This window comes from Chelonoidis abingdonii, chromosome 5 (assembly GCF_003597395.2).
Source record: "Chelonoidis abingdonii isolate Lonesome George chromosome 5, CheloAbing_2.0, whole genome shotgun sequence".
Classification (NCBI taxonomy): domain Eukaryota; kingdom Metazoa; phylum Chordata; order Testudines; family Testudinidae; genus Chelonoidis; species Chelonoidis abingdonii.
The window spans coordinates 13,602,401-13,625,991 of NC_133773.1; the positions used below are offsets into that span (position 1 = coordinate 13,602,401).

General features: G+C 42.7%; 1 protein-coding gene across 7 annotated transcripts in view; it reads right to left on the reverse strand.

Moving 5' to 3' along the window:
• SLC4A4 (solute carrier family 4 member 4) overlaps nucleotides 1–23,591 on the reverse strand; it is a 242,866-nt gene that overhangs the window by 48,619 nt on the left and 170,656 nt on the right. For all 7 annotated transcript variants that reach the window (XM_032768082.2, XM_032768077.2, XM_032768080.2 and 4 more), the window contains 5 exons: nucleotides 22,251–22,405; nucleotides 21,353–21,466; nucleotides 19,628–19,802; nucleotides 7,736–7,869; nucleotides 1,269–1,540 (listed from right to left, as the gene is read on the reverse strand). In XM_032768082.2, coding sequence (XP_032623973.1) covers nucleotides 1,269–1,540; nucleotides 7,736–7,869; nucleotides 19,628–19,802; nucleotides 21,353–21,466; nucleotides 22,251–22,405 — 850 coding nt within the window. The remainder of the gene's footprint in view (nucleotides 1–1,268; nucleotides 1,541–7,735; nucleotides 7,870–19,627; nucleotides 19,803–21,352; nucleotides 21,467–22,250; nucleotides 22,406–23,591) is intronic.

Consider the following 23,591-nt stretch of genomic DNA (forward strand, 5'->3'; position numbering starts at 1 on the left):
AAATCAGGATTTCAAGACTGTGATTGAATTAAACACTATCACCCCTCCCCTCCCACCACAAAGGCTAGGATTAGCGACATTTTCAGGTATGGATCTGTTTTTACACAAGCATGAGGGTTTCCCCCCCAAACACAGACTCGCATACAGATTCTGGTTGTGCCGTTTCCTTTCCCCACTCCACCTGGATCTGTTTAACTGAAAATCTAAGTCAGTTAAATGGACAGCTTAAAATGCTGCCCGTCTAGAGTGGGATTTTGAAAAGCACTCAGGGTTGGCCTAACTCGGCTCTTCTCCCAATCAGGAATAAATAATAAAGCTCCTGCTGACTTTAATGGGAGCAAAGCTGGGCCAACACTGAGCACTTTTGAGAATCCCACCCTTAACAAATCTACAGTTAATGATAAGAAATACATAACTTCAATGGATCCAGTTACAGTCAACCCATGGCAGATACATGGATACTGACCTGATTATTTTCCTGTCTGGCAGGTACAATGCTGTAACACTCCGTTTACTTTGTCTGCATGCCAAATTTCTTACTCAGTCGTCATTGTTTAAAATGTCTCAGGAATAACCAACTCACCCATAATGAAGAAAGCTGGCACACAGCATAAAGCATCCTGTTCGTATTTGCGGTTTTTTTAGCTGGTTGCTTCCACCTGTATTTCCAAGCTTTAATCTGTGCCTATTAAAACTTCAGGTACACTACGCACATTCTACAGTAATAGGCAATAATGTTTGGCCTAATCCCTAGGACTATTACGTAAAAATATTGTATTACACACACACTCCTCTTATTCGTATACCAGCCTTGTGTAGCCAATCCCCTGCACTTTGGAAGAATGGTGCTGCGTATACAGAGACGGTCTCCCCAGCCTGTTGATGTAATGATCGCTTTCAGTCCTTTCCCAGGCTCTTAGAGAAATGTCATTCAAAACTAAGGATGACAGATACGTGAGGGAATGAGAACACAGGAGACCATCTCCCCTTCTTGATAATGATTTACATGGTTGCCCTCAGATGCCAGGCCCAGAGAGAAATTTAGATCAGCACTTAGGTCTTGTGAATTACAACCTATGTGCCACTTAAAGCCTCCATACAGGGCTTTACTGGAACTTACATGGTGCTTAGCTCCCTGTGTTGGCTTCATCGGCATAGGGTTAATTTAACAGTGAAATTACATGTCACAGTGATAGCGTAACAGAAAGAGAGCACACAAGTGCGAGCATATATATGAAAGTCAATGAGCTAATACAGTATTCTCTTACCTGGCTCTGGTGGCATGCAGACACAGGAGTAAAACGTGATATAGTCCACTTTAAAATGGGAATTGATTGGGTAATAGTCTGCTAACTTGATCATCTTCTTGAAAGCATCATAAATGAAGATGAAGCTGATCAGGGACGAAAATCCCTCTTCTGTGAAGCGAGTGAAGTATTTGACCAGGAAGCTGGCATCAGTAGCAACCAGAATGAGACACTGGAAGGCTGACCACAGGCCAATCCAGAGACGGAACTCCAAGTAGTCAAAGCCGTGGTCTCTGCAAAACAAGTGTTTGAAAATTGGTGACAATGAGGAAAAAATACCCAAGGCTGGGTAATTCCATAAAGGGTTAGAGAACTTCCCAAAGTGAAACTGGGAAATGTATGGATTTTAAGAGCTGTGTTTATTAGGGCACATAAAAAGCAATAATTCCTGTAACATTTAAAACAGTAGGCTCAGTCTTTTTTTAGCCAATGATAATGATGAGGTTTAGTTTAACAGCTGAGTTAGCAACTTAACACCTAGGGCTGACCAATTTTGCTTCAATCTCCATTGCTGTGTATTACCAGTGCACTTGAGTGCTTTTTAGAATAAATAACATGGTTTAGCACTGCAGAAGATCAATGAGAAAATATAAATGGAGACATAAAAGGCCAAACCTCCAACTAGTGCAAATCAGTGTCACTCCATTGATATCAGCTGACCATCAGGCCCAAGGTTTACAACATATCTTAGAAAACCAGTTGAAAATTAACCTCCCTGACAAATATCAAGATCAGGATTCAGAGTTTTCCATGCAGCAGCAAAGGGAATGCAGGACCTGCTCTCCTTTAAACATGAATCATTATCAAAAGAAGAAATACACAAATCGGAACTCAGGCCCTGCACTCAGGGTTTGCAAACTGTGGGGAACAAAGGAATTATCTATAGGATTTGTTATGACTCAGTTTACCTGTTTAATAATATCCTGCCTAACTGCATGGAATTAATCAAAAGAGGCTGTTAGGAGGAAGCAAACAGGAAACAAAATAACAACAAAGATAAGTTCCTGCCAAAATCTTAAAGGAAACAATGGGGGAGCTATTAATTGGGACACGTCCGCCCGCTGGGCTCCAGCCAGGCTGGAGGTTAATTTTTCCCAGAGCCTAGGATCAAAGAGGCACTAAACCATTAAAAGCCCTAGCTGAGAAGGGGAGGAGGTGAGCATGCAGCAGTTGGAGATGAGTCTCTGACAAAGAGAGAGAGAGAATGCTACAGAGGCTGTCTGACTCTACCAGGCCAGGAGCACAAGGGTCTGGATTGAGTGGAACTTTTGCACAACTTGCAAGAAAATAATAAAGTTTAGGTAAGACCCAGGCATAGGCCTTTTGTTGTTTTATCCCTCTCTGCTTGCTACATGCCTTTGGGTGAATAAAATAAAACGCTTTGTTTTGAAGAAGCTGTTTCTGAGTCACTTGGACCAGCTGCTGGACTCTCAGGTGCCAAACGCACCAACCCAGTCTAAGGGTGGCAATAGGGCTGCGTCATTCCACCCAGAGAGAGGTGAAGGTGGTGGAACCTGCACCAGAGAAGTGCAATTGAGAGGATCTCAAAAAGGGGATTAAAAAAACCTCCGCTTGCTCTGTAACACAGGTAAAAATCTTTTACCGTAGTTTGAAAAAAGAGCTATACTCAAGCACTCCTTAGGAATTCAGGACTCCCTTCACATTAGCCCAGATCCCTAACAGAACAGCGTGTGGCAGCATTAAGAGAAGACAATCAAAGCGAGGGGTATGGGGAAATGACTAGATCACTGTCAAGCAAATCTCTGCGTAACAGTGCGGAAAATGCCTTTTCCTCCAATCTATACTAGTAGCTGAATAGTTTTCCACATTAGATGAGGGACTCAGGGGAATAGTCACAGGCAGTCCTGACTGGCGTGCCCCCTTGCAGCAGGCCATAGCATGACAGGCAGTTTCCCTGCCTCAGAATCCCCAGAAATAGTCCCCAGAGCCTTTCTAGGGGCAAACAGCGCTTGTGGGGTGAATGCACGTAAATCACAACAAAAGTCCCACAAACACAGCACAGAATTCCCCAGCATAGTCCAAACAGAAAACAGCATATACAGCCTCAGCCCTCCAGCACCACCCAGGCATCCGTCAGCAGCTTCTGCAGCCAAGCTCACTGCACACATCGGGGCTCCTTGTGTCCACCCTCCACAAGCTCCCTGGTGCCAGCCTCTCATCCCTCTCTATTTCGGAGACTCCCTGCACCCACCTCCCTATACCATAAAGCTGGGCTCAGTGTCGCCTGCATATTCCCCTCCCTCCACACCATCCTCCTGCTCCATGACTGAGACTCACAAGCAGAGAAATACCATCAAGTTAAGCACAGGGCCTCACAAGCTCGGCCAACAATAAGAACAGTGCACTTTGCATTTACTAAGGACTTTATCATAATTAATTTCCCTCACAGCTCCCCTGTGAGATAAACTTTACCCTCCTTGCCATTTTGCAGACTGGAGGACCAAGACACAGAGTTTAGGAGCCTGATATTCAGAGCCACCTGCAGCATCTCACTGACTTCAGTGTGAGCTATCAGTGTTCAGCAATCCTGAAAATCAGGCCCTGTGACATAGCACAGATCAGAACCCAGGATTTCCTGGCTCCTGGTCCTCTGCTCGGAGCACTAGTCCATGTCTGCCTCGACGGCCAAAAAGGGGCAACTGACGGGCTGGCAAAGAGCAGCAAACTACAGAGAATGTGCTGCGGTGGTATCTTTGGAGACTATGTCTAGAGAAGGAGGATGGTCCAGTGGTCGGAGCACTAGGCTGGGACTCAGGAGACCTGTGTTCAATTCGCTGCTCTGCCACAGATTTCCTGTGTGACCTTGGGCAAGTCACTAAGGGTATGTCTGCACAGCAGCTGGGAGGTGTAATTCCCAGCTAGCTCTGCTTGAACTAGCACCTAAAAATAACAGCGTGACCACCGCAGTTATGCCTAGCTTCCCAAATACAATTCTGCTCAACACCCTGGGTCGATACTCAGCAGCCACACAGCTATTTTTAGGCACTAGCACATGTACGTCTACCTGAGCTGGGAATTACACCTCCCAGCTGCTGTGCTGATGTACCCTTAGGGACAGATAATGCATTAAAGATTATGAGGGGATCAGACACTGAGGTACTTATATGGCCCCATTACTGAAGAGGGACACATTTCTGATATTTTTCCTCCTTTAATCTGTTTTACTTCATGCCACCAATTGATTTATTCACATTAGTTTTCTAATGTTTACTTGATTAATCACAGTGGGATTTGGGGGAGGAGAAGAGAAACTTCTTTCATAAAATGAAAGATCGTCTAATCCAGATATCGCCACAGAAAACAACCATGCAAACATTTTCTGTAGATTAAGACCCTGATCACATTGCCTTCTATAAATCTTTTGGGAAGGCCTGTGGATATTTATGCCTGCTTGGATTAGACCCCTGGTTTCCACAAAGGACTTTTGAACTTTCTGTGCATCAGTTCATGGAATTCTTTCTAATTTTGTTGCCAATATACAGGATGTTCTTGTGAGCAGGAAAAACTGAAGTGAATTACTGAAAAATCAGTGTGTGACTGCAATTGTCACGTGGCAGTGGCTCTCCATAAATCCCACGGCAACACACCAAAAGGGTGTAGTCACAGCAAGTCTGAAAACCATCTCCTCTTTAGGGGAAAAAGAGCAATATTTGTACCTCCTGTTTTTTCCTGCTGCTCACAATACCTGGATTTGGATCAGATCATCCAGGCTAGAGGCATGATGTGACACCAAAGCGTTGAGATAATTTACACCAGTGAAAGAGAAAGGAGAGGATGACCTTCTCCTGCAGAGGCCCCAAGGAGTTGCTTTCACCCGTCTATTCTATTTCTCTACACACAAACATCTCTCCTGCGTCTTGCTGCCTGTGTTCCAGGAAGATAAGAGAAGGGCCCCAGGATTAATCTCCTCTCTCTCTTCTTGGCAGTGGGGAGAGGGGCAGGAGACCCACAGTGGACAGAGGGAACCAGGGTGGAGAGGGGAGTTTTCCCCTGTAGAAAAGGATGTGCAGGGAGCACGGTGCTTATGTTTGGCACCCAGCTCCCAGGCAGAGCCTCCACTGGTTTTCTTGCTGACCTGGCTCTGTCACCTGAGCCCCTCTCACACTGCCAGGCAGAGAAGAAACTGGCACCTTCATAAATAGCTGTGGATTTTAGCTGCGGCCTTTTTTCAAAGGAACATGGATTTTCTCCCCTTCTCCCCAAAAAATAAACTTGGTATTTCAGTGCCTCAGCTGGTAGCACCACAACTAAGGGCCTGTCTACACTACAGGTTATGTTAGCACAGCTTCCGTCACTCGGGGGGGCGGGTGAAATAAGCCACCCCCGAGTGATATAAGTTACACTTCCCTAAGCACCAGTGTGGACAGCGCCACATGGGCTGGAGAGCTTCTCCTGCCAACATAGCTGCCGCCTCTCACAGAGGTGGTTTTCTTATACTGACTGGAGAGCTCTCTCGTCAACATAGAGCGTCTTCACCAGACATGCTACAGCAGCACAGATGCATCAGTGCATCAGCTTCTAGTGTAGACTAGCCCTAAGTCTGTGGAGTGCGTATGAACCAAGGCCATAGGAGAACAAGCTTTCGATAACAAAAGGTTTGGGGAGGTAATTTAAGTGATTATGAATTTTAATACATACAATATTGCTTGCATTATAGAAACAAATGGGATCCCTGCACGAATGATTTCTGTATGACTGCACAGCTGTATACTACTATGCTTTGGGGAAAGTTTCTGCAGGAAAGAATAAAAGTTGATGGCTGAATTCACAAAAGGGTGAACAGACACTATGTTTTGCTAAACTTCGTGCTGTGCTGAAATTGATCAGGCTCTCTATCTCTCAGAGGCTGAGAACAGTGGGTGATCATATGTGCTTCAAACACTAACGATTTCAAAATACTGCTCAATGTGATGAGACAGACACTGAGATCATGCCGTACTTTGAGGCCCTCATTTAAATTGTATCACATTATTTTCAGACACAGTCACACCACCACCGATGTGGTAAGATTAATGATGAAATCAAATGGATTCATCCCACTTCTAAATGATCATACAGAACTCTATAGAGAGATCACAAATATATTTTTACATGGCAGCATTATTATATCTCAAACGCACATACAAACATGTCTAATATTTTCCAGGTGGTGTAGAAGAGAGAGGGGAATGGTCATATTAGATTATCTTAATTAAAATGGCCTCCAGAAAATAGCTAGAATTATCAAGCGAGATTACTAAACATCAACAAAGGTTAATTTCCCTAGAAACCTCAAAATAATGAAGGAAGTAATGAAATTACACTTTAGTTACCTAGACATCTCACTTTATGCCTCCTTTCTTATTGCAATCTACAGCCATGTTCAGTTTAAAAATCTATTAGGCCTTTTCCGTGTATAACTACAATCAGTTAAAAAGCTGTCCCATATTGCACACTGCTTTGGTAGGGAACCCACTATTTCCTTAACACTGAATGTTTTTGTACTTTGAAATTCAGATCTTTAACCATACATAACATCACAGGTTCTCTCTTTATGGGGAGATGAAAGAGACGTAGTTGGGTTGGTTCTGTTTAACTTAACACATTTCCATTTTGTATGGCATCAAAAATGTCAACAGTGCAGCAAGTAATATTAACAATAAGTAAGCTTACTCCTGATTACTTTAGAACAGCAATCTCCCAATATGTCATGCTACTGGTATTATTTACTGAAACAGCAAATGAAAATTCTGTGTTGGTCCTCCACCTACACAAAGGGGTGCAATCTGGTTGTGGACTTTACTATTTATATTAGGAGATCACCTAAACATTTCGCAGAAAAAGCCCTCTTTGAATTCAGAGTTGAGAAACAAAACTATTTAACACAACAAAATCCCATCTAGGAGATTTGGTGACAATATCTGTGTATGCCATGGACACTTATTTTTATGTCTAAATAGCCACTGTTTCAACGGACCACCAGTTTAATGGCAAATTCTGCTGCCAGTGAACTCAATGGGACTTTTGCCACTGAATTCATGGAGTGGGATTCTGCCTTTATCGTATGGAGAAATCTGCTCGTCCTCCTGAGCAACAGAGTGATTAAGGAGGCCCACTGTACCAACCAGCCCAGTTCCACAGTAGTCAATAATACCCTGCACTGCCATCTTGTCCAGTTCATTATAGCTCAGCAAAATGTCTTTTCAAATCTGACACTGGCTGAGAGTAATGAAGGAGCAAAACGGAGTTAGGCACCCAAATCCCAGTGGAACTCTATGGCCACCTTGGAAATTTCTAGCCACTGTTGGACAGCTCTCTCACACCAGTAAAATGTTCAATTCCAATGTGCTTAATTCCCCCCTTCATAGATCTCATTCCCAGCTAACATTGTATTAGCACTGGAAACACTCCACTCCCCCTTTACTTACTTGCTGAAATTAAACAGGAGTCTTTCAAAGACAAGGACAGGTCCTGTGCTGCTCAGAATTGTGAGTGGCTGACCAGCAAAAAGGCAAAAGATCGCTCCAGTGACTGCTGTGCCCAGAAAGCTCTCCAACACGCCCTAGAGCAGACATACAGTACAGATGTTAATTTCAACGGATGTGCCACTTCTCTCTCCCTTCTGTTAGCATGAATACAAGAATGTGTGGGGTTATATCAGATATCTACAGACTGTATATAGGTGGGCATGAGATATGGGGCTCATCTGAGGGCTGGTATCTAGCATAAATTCATGCCTTCAGTTATTGACTTCATAAAATCTTTAGTTACTCATGACAATCAGCCAACCAACACACCCCACCACTGTGGTTATTCCAGATACCGTGGGGCTTTAGCATTGTTTTTGTTATCCGTGGAGACGTTCAAAAAGGGGCTGAAGGACGCAGGAGCACAAGTCCCATTGGCAATCTCCCACATTATGACGACAGAGCCCAAATACATTCTTTTGCAAGGTGCCTCACAATACACAATTCTAAACACGGTACAACATGGCTGGGGGACAACAAAACTGTGTCAGGGTTACACCAATGAGGTTACCCTACCAAGCTTAGCCCGTACTTCAGCGGAGCAGAATATTTTACAAATAAATAAATAGGTTTAAGAAAAGCAGATTCCTCTTTTCATAACAGGTTTTAACCAGTGAGACTCAAAGCAAACAAGACTAATTCATCCAGCATTGAAGTGTTAAGACCCAAGTTCATCAGATCCCATCAGAAAGTAATAAATTCCACATTTTACAGTCTCCATTTCCTTTGGTATATGTAATGAAACAACCTAACCGAGTGATAAATGAATATGCTGTAGACACTTCCTTGGATTTTCATGTAAGTTACTACTGAACAATATCTATTTTTATAATGCAAAGCACAAATACCACTTTAGTGGCAGGTTTTGTTTACAAATAAAATGTAAACAGCATTATTGACAATACAACCTATCATTTTACTGAAATGGTAGTAGACAAAAGGATGGAAATTGCAAAAAGCACTCAACCACCACCGAGAGCAGAGTTAGGTCAACCCCTAAATACACTTGTGCATCTGAGCTTTTAAAAAACAACTACAGGAAAAAAAAGTTGTCTTTAATGGAAAGTACATTTTCTTTCCACTGCCCCAAGGACTGAAAACATGGTGTTGAAGTCTACTTTTCAAAAATAATATAAATATTCCTTTCAGAAACAAAGCAGGAGTCTTCACAATTTTTTCCCTAGACAAAAATATTTGTAAATCGCGTGAAAATTGCTACTTAAGTACCATGCTGAACTATGCAAGAATAGAGAGATTTTCTTAAATAGAAGGATATTGTTTATGCCACTATGGCCACGTCTACACTACCTCCCAGATAGTAATCTATCTATTGGGGATCGATTAGATGCGATAAATCGATCCCCAAATCAACACTCATACTCCACCTCAGTAGGAGGAGTAAGCGGAGTCGACAGGGAGCCACGGGCAGTTGACTTGCCGCCGTGAGGAGGCCAGATCAAGTCAAACTAAGATACTTCAACTTCAGCTACGCAAATAGCATAGCTGAAGTTGCGTATCTTAGTTCGAACCGCCCCCACTAGTGTAGACCAGCCCTATGTGACTACAAATATAATTTTTAAACGTCAATGTATATTATCACATCCATGATCAACGATAGTTAATCTGCAATGTGCACTGACATTGCTTAAAATGTCACACTTCCCACAGGTGTAGAGTTGGCTTAGTGTAACTGGTGATTTCCCAAACTGTATTTCAATGGAGTAATTTATTGCTATCATTAACGCTTTTAAATGTTTTGCCAAGTTTTATCCATTACACTTTAGACCCAGTAATGATGTGTTTGGAAGGGGTTTTACACACGACCATTCGATCTGTGGCCAAGTCTACAGTGGAAATATCCCATCCTTCTACAGTGGGAACATTAATGTAATCCAGCTGGAAGCATTTTGTTAGCCACTCTGTCATTTCACCCTGCTCCAAGAAGGCCAAGATGACCAGGCAGCAAGAGCACCAGCAGCCAGTTGCTGCTCCCAAAACTGCGAGCACTAGTGCAGCTGTGCTCGTACCACAGCAGCTTTGGGAAGGTTTTCAGAAAAAGCTCAGTTCAGACACCTGGCCTGTTGTAGTCCTGTTCTCTTTATCCTCAATGGCTCTTTTCATTTATTCTTAAAAAACGCATCCACGGTGAAAGCAGCGCCATGTTAGGCAGGACTGAACTGAAACTTAGGTTGCTAGAAGTTTCTAGCAAGGTTTCTCTGGTTAATATTATGGTAGTTGTGACAATGCGGTTCTGGCAGGACCCAACACAGTGCCAATTCAGGACCAATTGCTCAAACAGGGCAGTCACAGCCCAAATCTGGGGTTTTTCCACCTCTAAGGCAAACCAAACCAGCCAGACAAAAATGACTTCGGTTTCACCCCATTGGCTAAGCACAAGTCACAGAAGGAATTCCCTTAGACACTCCAGTCTCCCAGTATCACCACCAGTCCCACTCGTCCTGAGGATGAATGGTTATGAAAACCAACACCCCAAAAAAGAAAAAGGTTCTCTCGATCCCAAAGAATCAAGCCCCAGACCCAGGTCAATATACACATCAGATCTTACCCACAAATCATGCTGTTGCCTATCCTTTAGAATCTAAAATCTAAAGATTTATTCATAAAGGAAAAAAGGTAGAGATGAGAGCTAGAATTGGTTAAATGGAATCAATTACATCCAGTAATGGCAAAGTTGTTAGTTCAGGCTTGTAGCAGTGATGGAATAAACTGCAGGTCCAAATCAATTCTCTGGAGAACATCCCCAGCTGGGATGGGTCATCAGTCCCTTGTGTAGAGCTTCAGCTTGTAGCAAAGTCCCTCCAGAGGTAAGAAGCAGGATTGAAGACAAGATGGAGATGAGGCATCAGCCTTATATAGGCTTTTCCAGGTGTAAGGACAGTTCTTACTGTGGAAAATTACAGCAAAATGGAATCTGCAGTCACATGGGCAAGTTCCTGCACACCCTGCTGAGTCACAAGGCATATCTGCTTCCTCTCAATGGGTTAATTGTGTAGCTGATGGTCCATAATGGGCCATCCAGCAAGCTAGGCAGAGCTAACACCAACTCGTCTGGGATTTTTCCCAGAACTACAGCACCAGTTTGAAATACAGACAGTACACAGCCAATACTCATAACTTCAACTTCAAAATGATACAGACATACAGACAGCATAATCATAACCAGCAACCCATAACCCGGTCTTAGACACCTTATATGACCTCCTTTACGTAAGATTTGGTGCCACTACAGGACCTTGGTTGCAAACCATGTTCTATATGGTTCCAGTTTATATCAATAACATCACAGCAGTGCCTAGAGGCTGCAGCCATGTTCCAGGCCTCTTTGTGCGAACATCCAGTAAGAGACAGTCCCTGCCCTGAAGACTGTACAGTTTAAAGAGACCAGGCAGATAAAGGGTAGAGGAAAAGAAGTATTACTATCTGAATTTCATAGGTGGAGAACTGAGGCACAAAAGGATTAAGTGACTTGCCCAAGGTCAGGCATGATGTCTGTGGCATAACCAGGACTTGAGTCCAGATCTTCTGAGCCCCAGTTTAGTGCCTTAAACATAAGACCATCACTCCTCTCCTCTCTACATCACAGAGCATGGTTCTACACTCATTGTGGAGAAGGCCTAGATTTACTTCCTACTTTTGCTTTTCATCTTCCTCAACGTCTCTTTTTCATAGTTTAGAGGGTAGCTGGTGCACACTTCAATGGCTATCGCTTGTGCCATAGACTAACTGGCTCCTAACCTCACTACCATGGAGAGGTACGCAATGGCAGGAGGAACCACACTGCACTGATGAAACAGCACTGACACAGCTGAACAAAAACTTCTTAGCATCAACGAGTTACAGACAATATCTTCCATTTGGAATCAGTTCACTCTGACATAGGTTTTTTCCTTCTTGGATCAACACAGAGACCTTTGACTTATTATAGAGATCAAACTGCAGCTTTTGCAGACCATTTTTTATTTTATTTCTGTACTCTGTTAAAAGGAGCTACAGTCTCAAAATGGAGACGTTTGATTTATTACAAACACTGCACTGGAAACTTAAAAAAAAAAAACCCCAAACTTAGAAAAACTTCAAAGGCCTCTCATAAAAGAGCTATTTTGATATATTGCTCTTTAAACTGCAAAATAGAAATTTTGAAATATTCTCATGACTGGAAGATTCTTATTAAAATAATGTATACCTGAGTTATAACGTTATAAAGTTTAACTTTTATATTCAACTCTGTAGCGAGCATGACATCTCTGCCCCTGCCCCCCCTAAATAATAGCCATGGTCTAGCTCAGTGGTTCCCAACCTTTTTGTACCCAGGAGCACATTCATGTTTACAGAAGAGTGTGGTGGGCACCAGCATTTACTCACATACAGAGCCGGCTCCAGGCACCAGTGGAACAAGCACATGCCTGGGGCAGCACATGTTACGGGGCGGCATTCTGTCCATTCTGCAGAGCCAGAGTGGGTTTTTTTGTTTTTGGCGCCAGTTCTGGGCAGTGCAGAGAGAAACTGGGAGAACAGAGAACACTGGCGCCCGCAGCCTGCAGCCCCGCAGTTCTCTGTCCCCAGTGGGTGCGGGGCCCAGCTTCTCTCCTCTGCTGGGCAGCAGGTGGGCCTTGCGCCTGCCAGGGACAGAGAACACTGGCACCCGCAGCCCTGGAGTTCTCTGTCCTCAGCAGGCACGGGGCTACGGCTTCTCTCCAGCTTAAGCCGCGGCCCCACGCCTGCCAGGGACCAAGAACACCGGCACCCGCAGTCTGCAGCCCAGGAGTTCTCTGTCCCCAGCAGGCGCGGGGCCATGGCTTCTCTCCAGCTTAAGCTGCGGCTCCGCAGCTGCCAGGGACAGAGAACACTGGCGCCCGCAGTCTGCAGCCCCAGAGAAGCCAGAGAGAAGCCACAGCCCCGTGCTTGTCAGGGACCAAGAACGCCCGCAGCCTGCATCCCTGGAGTTCTCTGTCCCCGGCAGGCGTGGGGCTACGGCTTCTCTCCCCTGCTGGGCACTAGGTGGGCACACATAAATGCCCCAACAGGCGCCATGGCGCCCACGGGCACCACGTTGGGGACCACTGGTCTAGCTCCTGCAATTGGACTGTTCACATTAGTGGATCCAATTGCAAGATTAGGACCTAGTTTGTATGTTTCATTCATAGTTCCACTTCACAGTGTGGTTATACTGTGGGCACTAACTGTAAACATTGCATCAGGGACTCCACTTTTATTCCCTCAGAATGACTCCACAGATAAACTGTAAACTGTCACAAGGATCCTAAGTCAAGCCATGTTTTCTTCCCCCTCCCCCTCTCTCTCACATCCTCAGGAACATTCTGCAATCAGAGCTTGGGCCCTGATGCAGCAGAACACTTGTACACATTTTGTTCCACTGACTAGAGGTAGACTTAAGGGGAGAATTTAAGCATGCGCGTAAGTGCTCTGCTGAAACAGGACTATAACAGAACTGTGAACTAATGAGGCACATGCCAAAATATGATCAGGACACATGGTGATGGTCCCCGGTCTTGTAATGAGCGGCTTGCAGACTGACCCTTGTTCCATGTATCTCAGGCTGCACGATGAATGTGCACCTGATGCCTCACAGGGAGCTGACCTCCTGAGTGCCGGTGGTCAGAATATTTATAGTTCAAAATTCTGACACAATATTTGAGGCATGGCGGTGATGACAGAAGAGGGAGTCTGTGCAACCCCCCCACCCCCAATTTTGAACTAATCCTACTGTGGAGTCAGAAGACAATATTTGAAGTAATTTTTCCTTCCATAAATATTACCATAGACTATTAAACCACTGTTTTCCTGTGTAATGCAAAAATCACCATCCCCAAAATTAAAAACCGAGCTTTGTATAAGATAACGTTTTCTGATTGTAATCATGTTTTAGTTGCCAAACACAGCATTACTTGGAATGTGTGAGCACTGAGAAAAGAGAGGTTTAGAGATGCAACAACATGATTTAAAAATAAAGGAAATTCAGGCTGGACAACAGGAAAACCTCCCTGAGAGTGAGAAATATTAGACTGTAGAACAAAATTGCAAAAGAGAGTAGTGGAAGCTCCATTGCTTCTGACACTTGGACCTAGACTGGATATAGAAAATGTATTGTAGGAAACAATCCTGCCCTGCCTGGAGGATGGTTTAGATTATGTTCTTGGACTTTTTCATCTTTAAATGCTAGTGGCAGGCATTAGTGACTGCACTCTGACTTCATTATTGCCCAGTCCTGCAAGTTATTGTGGCGGTGAGCAATTGTGTGGAAAAATTTATAGCAAAGACTCCTTGAAAAGCAGATGGGCATTACAAGGAGTCCTGGGAATTTATGAGTCTTTATCCATATTCTCTGAGCAGCTCCTGAGAAGGATTCAGTTCCTCTCAACAGAAGAAATGGTATTTGTACAACTGACTCCTCTTCTCTCATTCAGCACTAATCACAACAAGAGCATCACAGCCCACGGCATGGATTCCATTGCATCTGGAATTTCTTTTCCTCAACATTCCTTAACATGGCTGTAATTAAGAATAGCGTGTTTTCTTAGAAACAAAAAACCTTGATGCAAGGTTCCAAAGAAAGATTGGCCATATCTGCTATTCCTTTCTGGCTAGCTCCCTGGGTCAAACGCTAGAAGCTGTGATGATAAACACTGATTCCGAGTATCAGGACCGTGATATTATTTAACTATCCACAAGAAACAAAAGGCATAAATTGTAACAATATGCATGCATCTCACTTCTTGAAACATAGCTTGTCTAGGTGACAAACTATTGGAAAACTCTCAGGGCCAGATCCTCAACTCCTGTACATCAGCATAGCTCCACTGGAATCAACAAAGCCAGGGCAGTTGATGCCCCAGCTGACAGTCTGACCAAGTCTTGACACCTGTAATAGGGAAATGAACTTGGAAAGAAGTCCTAATGTTTGACAAATGGTTTCCTCTACTCCTCTTTTCAGGTAGCCCAGACAGATGGAACCTCTCTCTTCTGAAGAATCAATTCCCACAGCAGTTTCTGACCCATAACTCATTTGGTTCTGATAATAAAAGGCATTGCTCATGCTCAAAGGTTTCTTACTAAAATAAAGCTTACAAATATTTACTCCAAGAGCTTGTTGACATCTGCTCAATTAGATCTGCACTTTCTGACAAGTAAATGAATCTGTAGCCACTTCAGAAACTTTAAAAGTTTTAGATGAGGTATTCAAAAACACTCATATGTTGGCCTGGACTTTCACCCATAGAAGTCAATTACCATCAACTTCAGGAGGACCAGCGTTGGGCCAGGGCTTCGTGCTTTTGAAAAATCACCCCCTCGGTAATTGAAGACGCTTTGAGCACAGAGAACGCTCCACTATGCCTCTGCATTCCAAAGCAACCAAGGGAACCAGAAGGTGGCATTTTGCTTCATGTGGAATCCTACAATTAGACCAGTGGATGTACCATTTTCAAATAACGGCACGGCCTGCAGGTTATCTAAAGTGCGAGCTGGTGGTGACAGACTGCTTTGGGATGTCTGCCAAGACTCTCTAGTCACTTGATCCGCCACTGCATGATGCCCAGGCAGGTTTGGGAAGCTTCGGTTTTTGTGGAACAATCTCAGTAATGATTTTCCTGTGCTTTGTGCCAAATTTGTGAAATAAAATTAAATGTCTAAATCTACTAAAGGCATCACCAACCCAGGCTGCTGTGCATGGTACATACAACATCCCTTGCAGTGTCAGTGCTTCATTTCTGCAGTACAAAAGGCATTTGTCTGGGAAAGCCCTGAGTGCATTAAAATGCATGCATAGGGAGTGGCTGAAAGATTGATTGGAGAATGATCAAATCAGATGTTGAACAGCTCAGAGAGTTAGAGTACCATGAAAGAGTGTTACTCACTGAGCAGTAACAGTTGGAAAGAGCAATCTCAGGCCATTTCCCCATATGGTACACTTCTATAACTCAAAGATTGTGGTGAGGATGCTCTAATTCAAAGCAGAAACCATCCGCTCCCTTCTTGCTTCCCTGAACCAAAACTAGCTGTGGCTTCCGTTGTCCTTTCCTGTTTTGGTGAGCTTCCCAGCTGCTCATTTAGACAGAGGTAATCTCCAAGTATAGACAGACAGGCAAGCATGGATCTCAGACAACTCCTTGGCCTGTGTGCTGCTGCTCAAAGGAATCTGCAAAGCAGGGACAGACCAGAGAATGAACCTAGTTTTTGAAGAGATAAGAGGTTGCATTGTGGGGTAATGTCTATATTGACTTTGCCCCATGCAAGTGTTGGTATCAATCTGCTCTGCCATGCACTAGCAGAGTCCTCGCTGGATGGGGAAGGAAGATGAAAGTTTGTTAAAGGAGGGAGAAAGTGAACTGTCATACTTTGGGAACATATTCTCCAACAGAAGGATCCAAAGAAACTTATATAAACAAGTGTTCAGATTGCTTCTATTTCTCTTCTCCAACTCCAGGCAGACAGCAAGACAGAATTCTGGCAGAATTAAGTAAGATTGAAGACTTTTTCCCATTCAGTGTGCATGCTGGAAATCAAGCCAGCAATGACACCATCTAGAGATGTTAAACTTAGCATTGTGCTCAGTAGCTAAGAATTTCATACAAATCCATGGAGGGATCTGGGTCTTCTGAGTTTTGCCAGTACTCACTCAGGATAACTTATCCTTAACTAATCTATTGAAGGCAGAGAACACTTGGAGAAGTGAATTACACTTCGGATATTGAAGGCTGTGTCCACACTAGCAATTTTCTAAAAATACTCCAACAGCATATGAACCCTGGTGTGATTTCACTGGTGGCAGCATTAGTGTAGAGAGGTAGCTGGTGTTAATACCACCATGTTGTCCAGTCCTGTTCCGAGTAAGTCTAATGATGGTTAAATGCACCAGTCTCCCACCATTGCTACCATTTGTAGGAGTGCAGTGGTGAGAGAGGTTTTTAAAAAGTGCTAGTGTAAACAAGGCCACACCACACATTGATGGCAATCTCCCAGCTCTGGAAGATGTAAGGGTGAAAGATGCATTTGAAAGACAAGCAAACAAACAAGAGAAAACATCACAGGACTCAGTCATGGTTTCTCTTTGCTTCTGGAATCCTGTCATAAGATGCTCCATTTCATTTATGTTTGCCACAGAACTGCTGTGTTACTAAACCAGTATTTTTAAAGGCAGGATACTAGCGCATTCCTTTTTCAAAACTAGGAGTAAATCATTTCGCACCAAAAAGTGCAATCTGGTAGATATCTCTTTTCTATGGGCATCTTCTTTGTCACAGCTAGATTAGGCATAACACAAAGCAAGCAATAAACTAGTGCACCAAAGTCTCTTTTCTTCCCTCTTTGTCCTTCTTCACGCTGCCTCTCATGCCCAGTCGTGACTTCAGATTCTCAGAGACATTAGTGAGAAACAAGACTGTCACGTTCATCAAACAAATTCCAGATTAAATCAGAGGAAGGCAGCATGCTCAGATACAAAGATGATGCACATGGTTCCTGAAAGAATAACTTCAGCCTAGCCTGCAAGATGTTAAACAAAATGTGTTTATTCATCACTCTCTGCACCTGGCAGCCTCAATATCATGAAAGATAACAAAGGGCTCCTACTGGAAAATAAAGATGACCAATTTTTCTTTTGAAAACTTCCCGCGTTCTATCACTGCTTTGTTTCAATGTCTCACAGACTGGGCCCCAGGTGGCAGAAAGTCTCCCAGGGAAAAGACAGAGGCAGCAAAAAATGGCCACACACTCTGCATGGGGACAGAGTAGGCCCAAAGGTGGACAGCAAAGTGTGGGATGGGATCATGGCCAGGGGAGCCAATTCAAAGCATCTCCTCAGCAGCTCCCACATATGGGTCTTCTATGAAGGCTTTGGAGATGCCCTTCTGTTGACGGAAATCTCAGAGCTGAATGGCAGTGGAAATACCTCTCTGCCCCAGACCCAATCAGTCCCAACACTGAAGTTATTACCTAGTTACCAAAATTCATTGTGAAAGCCCAATAAACTTACCCAAAGTATCACAACCTTACATCAGTGGCAGTCCTCAAAGGATGGACAGCACAGTTATTGCTGCTGCTGTTTTGCTTACCAAAAAATGTTTTTTTTATTTGCTAAAGGAAAGGTAAATCTAAATTTCTGGAGAACTCAATCTGTACTGAACATGTGACAGGTAAGAGGGTTTTGTTTTTTTTTATATGTAACAGTCATTAGCATTTTCCATCAAGAACCTTCACTGTGGATTTCTGAATTTTGTAGTGTTTAAGTTTTACTAATGCAGTTTTTGTTCCCTGGGTAAAAAGTTAAGCATTAACCTCAAAGTTTTTTTGCCTGAGTTAAATAAATGGCTGTGCTGATATTCTTCTCCAGTGCATTAAACTCTCTGGGGTATCAGTATCCCTTTTACAGGAAATTTCACCTTCTTCTGGAGTGGAGCAGGGCTATTCTGTTCTGATCCAGTGGGCATATGCCACAGGATCATTGCTCAGCAATTGTAGAGAGATGATCATTGGCGGTTGAGGGTCCTTCTCTTCTATATCTATTTTCTCTTACCAATTTACCTTATGGGACTGCGGTAGAGATGGGCTTTTGAAATTAGTCAAATTTATATGAAGAAAGGAAGTTTGATGTTCCTGCATATGAAGAAGGGATGTTTTTTTTTACCCACGAAAGCTTATGCCCAAATAAATCTGTTAGTCATTAAGGTGCCACCAGACTCCTTGTTGTTTTGGGGGATACAGACTAACATGGCTACCCCCTGATACTTGATGTTCTACAGGCTGCTGTATTTTATTTGGTTCTGTAATTTATGGTAGGGGAGTCTAGAACCTTGGCTAGGCACCCCTTGGTTTTTGTTTGTTTTTAAATAAATCTAAGTAAATAAATAAAAATTCATTACTGCTATTGTAAATGTAATTATTGTGAGGCAATCAGAGCTGTTCAATGAGCATTATTTAATTGCAATTGACTCTAAATAAATAAAATAAATATTTGTGGGTTTCAATTTTAAAAAGGCCAAAGGAGAATTAAACACAGTTGAAATGCACTTAGGTCTAAGATAAGCAATAGACAGTAATGTTAAGGAAGAACTATTTTTGTTTGTATTTATATTATATATATTTGCATTTATATTATCAAGCCACATTCTGACACTATCACTTTAATCCTTACTCGCGCAAAACTCTCACTGACTTCAATGGAGAACTGCCTGAGTATGCAGTAAAAGCATCAGGATTTGACCCTTTTTTTAATTACAGAGTTAATCATTCTAAACAGTTTACATTTTGTCTGTAGTGTCTGTCTCAAAACATGTTTTAAACAATTCCTCAGTCTACCTCCTTATCCCTTCTGTTCCTGGTGGACAACTACACAGCAGTGTTTTTTTGAGACAGACAGAAGACCCAACAAAGTTAAGCATCAGGCAGAACATGCCCTGTTAAGCTCTGATGACATGGAAAGTGTGAATCAGAATTAATACACCTAGTTCAAATTAAATAATGCACAAAAGCAGTTATCACACTTGAAAAGCACCAGCAATTTTGATACAGAAATGGCCTTCCCTCTTTCTCCTGCCTATTGCTCTCACACAGTTTAATATAACTGCATCAGCAATTGCTAAAAGAAGAGAAGTACAATAACAGGCACAGAAGTGAGGGTAATTTTAGTCAGAGCAGCAGGATAAATCTTGTGCTAAGTAACCATTCTTTATACATGGCCCATCTGCTTCTCTGTTACTCTCGAAATGAGGAAATTTGGGCCTGCATTGTTTGTATGAGCTTGAAATAATTTCTAACCTGCATGTTGTCTGTAGCGTCACCAAGCAGACCTCCAAAAGTGATAGCATTGGTCACTGTGCCCAGGTAGATGAAGAGAATGGCTGAAAGAGCTTGGATATTTAAAGCATCATAGAAGTCACTGGCGAAGAAAGGTAGTTTCCTCTTTACGTCTTTGACTAAACCACCACAAAATCTGAGGAAATAAGATTAGGCAAGAGAAGAGGGTGAAAAAAAAGTCTTACAATAACATTTACCATGATGAGCAACTAATCAGGGACATTATCAAAAATGAGGGGCTATGCAATCTGAAAGGATATGGGTCATTGCACTTATTTCTACACAGGGCATAAATTGATGGGTGTTTGAATCAGATAACTGCTAAATGGAAAATGCTTCAACATATTTACCAAAAGTAGAATGGGAGTCAAACGGTAAGAGGGGATCACAAGTCCAATGGCTCCTCCTTGATTTGGAGGGCAAGGGAAACTCAATAGGAAGCACGTTCTTTTTAAATAATCAGGAACTGAAGAGAATTTGGTTTGTATATATTTCCGGTGGGCACTGTACAGAGAACAGGGTAAGTAACTTCACACTACAAGAGTGACTTTGGTACCGATGCCTGTTGCTGTCAATCATCCACTGTTGGCATGACAAGCACAAATCTCATTTTCTTATCCTCTCTGTCATATAGTCCACCAACACCACAACCTCACTGGTATAATTGCATTTGACCCATCTACCTTCCACACTATTTACTGATTGGAAGATAACAAATCTGTAACATGCTCAGGCAATTCAGACACAGAACATTAAAGAGAAATGATCACAGACAAGCACAGGATTACTGTTATGGTTCTTTATGACAACATGAATTTCTTGCCTTTCTAAGAAGGAACATTAACTAACTTGTAATAACAGGCTTTCAACTTTATTTTTTTTTAATACCTGCAAACATTCCAATAATGTTTTAACTGATATCTGACTTATAACCTTAACGTTATATCTCAGCAAAGTTTTATATTTGGGAATAGTCTTGGGCTCTCAAAGCACTTTATAAAGCCCCATGTTACTAAGAAATAGTAATAGACTGGAACCATCATCTCAGATACTGAGGAATGTTACTTCGGCTTCCCATCCAGTGGGGCAGTCTAGTGAGTGGGAAAAGAGAACAGTTTCAGATATCTCCGAGCTACACATCTCAATTACAGTAACACACTACATTGACACTGCGTTGCTGAACTGAACCGGGTCTAATTCTACATTCTGTTTAACATTAGGTTGATACCAACATAACTCCATCAAAACCAATGGACTTCACTGGCATGAAACCGAAGTAAGAGAACTGGGAATCAGGCCTCATGCGACATTATCTTCTCGGCTTCTGTTCTATTAAATCTTTCTTTTGGGCTCTTCTACATTGTAACAGGAATGACAGTAAATAGGATCTCTCTTTTATTGACAATTGATGGCTTTGAACATTTATTTTATAAACTTGTGATAGCCTGCAAACAGCTAAAACATTTCCACAAATATGAATGGAAAAGAATTGGTATTTAGGATGTACGCATTTCAAAATGATCAGCGTAATTGCACACCTTCATAGGCCAAGCATTTCACAAGTGACTAGCAATTCGGGGGTTCTCATTGTTTGAGTCTCCAAGCTAAGACACCTTGAAGGGGTCTGAGTTACAGAGGGCTGGTGCAAAGCATCATGCTGAACAAATCAGACAATCTGTCACTGACCTGCCGGTTCGTTGTAGTTCTTCACTGTCACCGTGGCCCCCACCTCCATGGCCTGCATCATGAGGCGTGTCTCCATTCATCTGTACATTCTCCCCACCTGAATACATGTTTTTCCTATGCAGAAAGACAAGTCACACTGAGGATTCACTGTGTTCCACGTTATAGGACAAAAATCTATACTCAGCTCCATCACACAAGCCTTATATGTCATGTCCTTTCTGAAGTGGTGGCACATTAAACACCACAGAATGCTTCTGCCATACAAGCAGCCAGAACGGCATGCTGCAGATAAGGGATTAACTCTTTGCATACTGGAAGCTGTAAAATAAAATTCGATATTGAGCTTAACTACAGTTACAAATGGCTTGCTGTATTAGGACACAGAGATTCTCCCAAAGTAGTGCTGGCACAAGCACAGTGCTGCAGGGACATTCCCCACAGGGTTATTAGCAAAGACCTGAAATTACAGCATAACTCAACATTCTCAGACACTGCTTTCAGGCACATTCTCTTCTACCGTGTCATGTGGAAAATTCAATGCTAAGGGGAAAAAATGACGACTCCTCTGCTCCCTTCCTATTCCTCCCCTTCCACTGCACTGTTTGCACTTGCAATCCTCATTCACCTGCTTTTTTTCCTCAAGCTTGGAGAGTAAATGCTCTTTAATTCACGTGGCCAAGCATGTCTTCCTCAAGATACTCAACCCCAGTTGCCCTGCACTCTCATATAACTAAGAATAGGAGCCAGCCCTGCCTACATAAACATCACTTGCTTTAATGTAACACATGTTCTTGGGTTCAACTTATCGCACTCCCTTCATCTTCTCTAGTTAACACGCCGGCCCAGGATATCCTACTCTGTTGTTACTGACATGAGTCCTGCTACACCCCGCTGTTACCTTTTATCAGAAGATGGGAGAGATTTGGGGGGCTCTATCCTGATGGCAGGGTCCCACTCCCCAGGTGGAAGCACAATGACTTCATCCAGGAACTCATCGATTCCAGCGATCAGGTCCTGCCTGTCTTTGGCTTTATAGGCAATGTCATGGAACACCTGCAAGAGAAGCAAAAATCTCAATGCACCAAGAGTTTTACTATTTTCTACAGCCAAGATTTACAACAGATCTTTTAGAAAAGCTTTAACAGACTCAGAACACTACAAAAAATATAAATTAAATTATAAATAAATTAATGGAGATATACCTATCTTCTAGAATTGGAAGAGACCCTGAAGGGTCATTGAGTCCAGCCCCCTGCCTTCACTAGCAAGACTGATTTTGCCCCCGACCCCTAAGTGGCCCCCTCAAGGACTGAACTCACAACCCTGTGTTTAGCAGGCCAATGCTCAAACCACTGAGTTATATCCCTCCCCCCACTGATATATATATCAGTGGTACTTGGGCCAGTTAGATATGAACCTCAGAGCCAAGCTGGCCAATGTTTTTTGAACAAAAAGATTTAAAAACAAAAATGGCTTTTTTTAAAAAAAAAAAAAAAATTTGCCCTCCCCCACCAAAAAAACATGACTTTCTTGACATGCTTTGTTTTTAACAACATTTTTATGAAAAATGTTAGCAAAATTTTTTCATTTGCCACAAAGCCACTTTTCAGTAGCCAAAAACTTTCAATAGACATTTCAGTAATGCTTTGTGTGGGGTCGGGGAAAAGTCATTCAATTTTAACAAGTCACTAAAACTGTCAAGAAACCAAAAAAAAAAAAAAAAAAGGGGTGGGGGTCAGTTCTGAACCCTATGAAACAGAAATAACTTCAACATTTTATTCAGCATTTTTAATGAAATGTCTTCTGGCCACCTCTACTGATAGAGTCAGAGAGTTTAAGACCAGAAAGACCACCAGGATCACAGGCCACCAATACCACACAGCATCTGCACGCTAAACCCAACACCTGAAACTACATTAGACTATTACAGCCCACAGGAGACTAAACTGCTGCGGGCCATAGGCAGAGAACAGAAGAGACTGAGGTGCACCAGTGTCAAAGGTCCCAGCAACACAGGGAAATAATTTAGTGAGACATACCAAGTTAGGCCAACTGGAAGTAAACAAGTGAGGCTGAAGCCAGTGGTTAAACAGAGACAAAAGAATACTAAGATGTATTTTCATAAACATATTTTGAACCTTTCAGAATGTCAATTCAGGTTGGGGGGGTGATCAGCATATGGAAGCACTTAAACTAGTGGACTTTAAAGAGGCATTGGAGAAGGAGAAAGAGGACACTT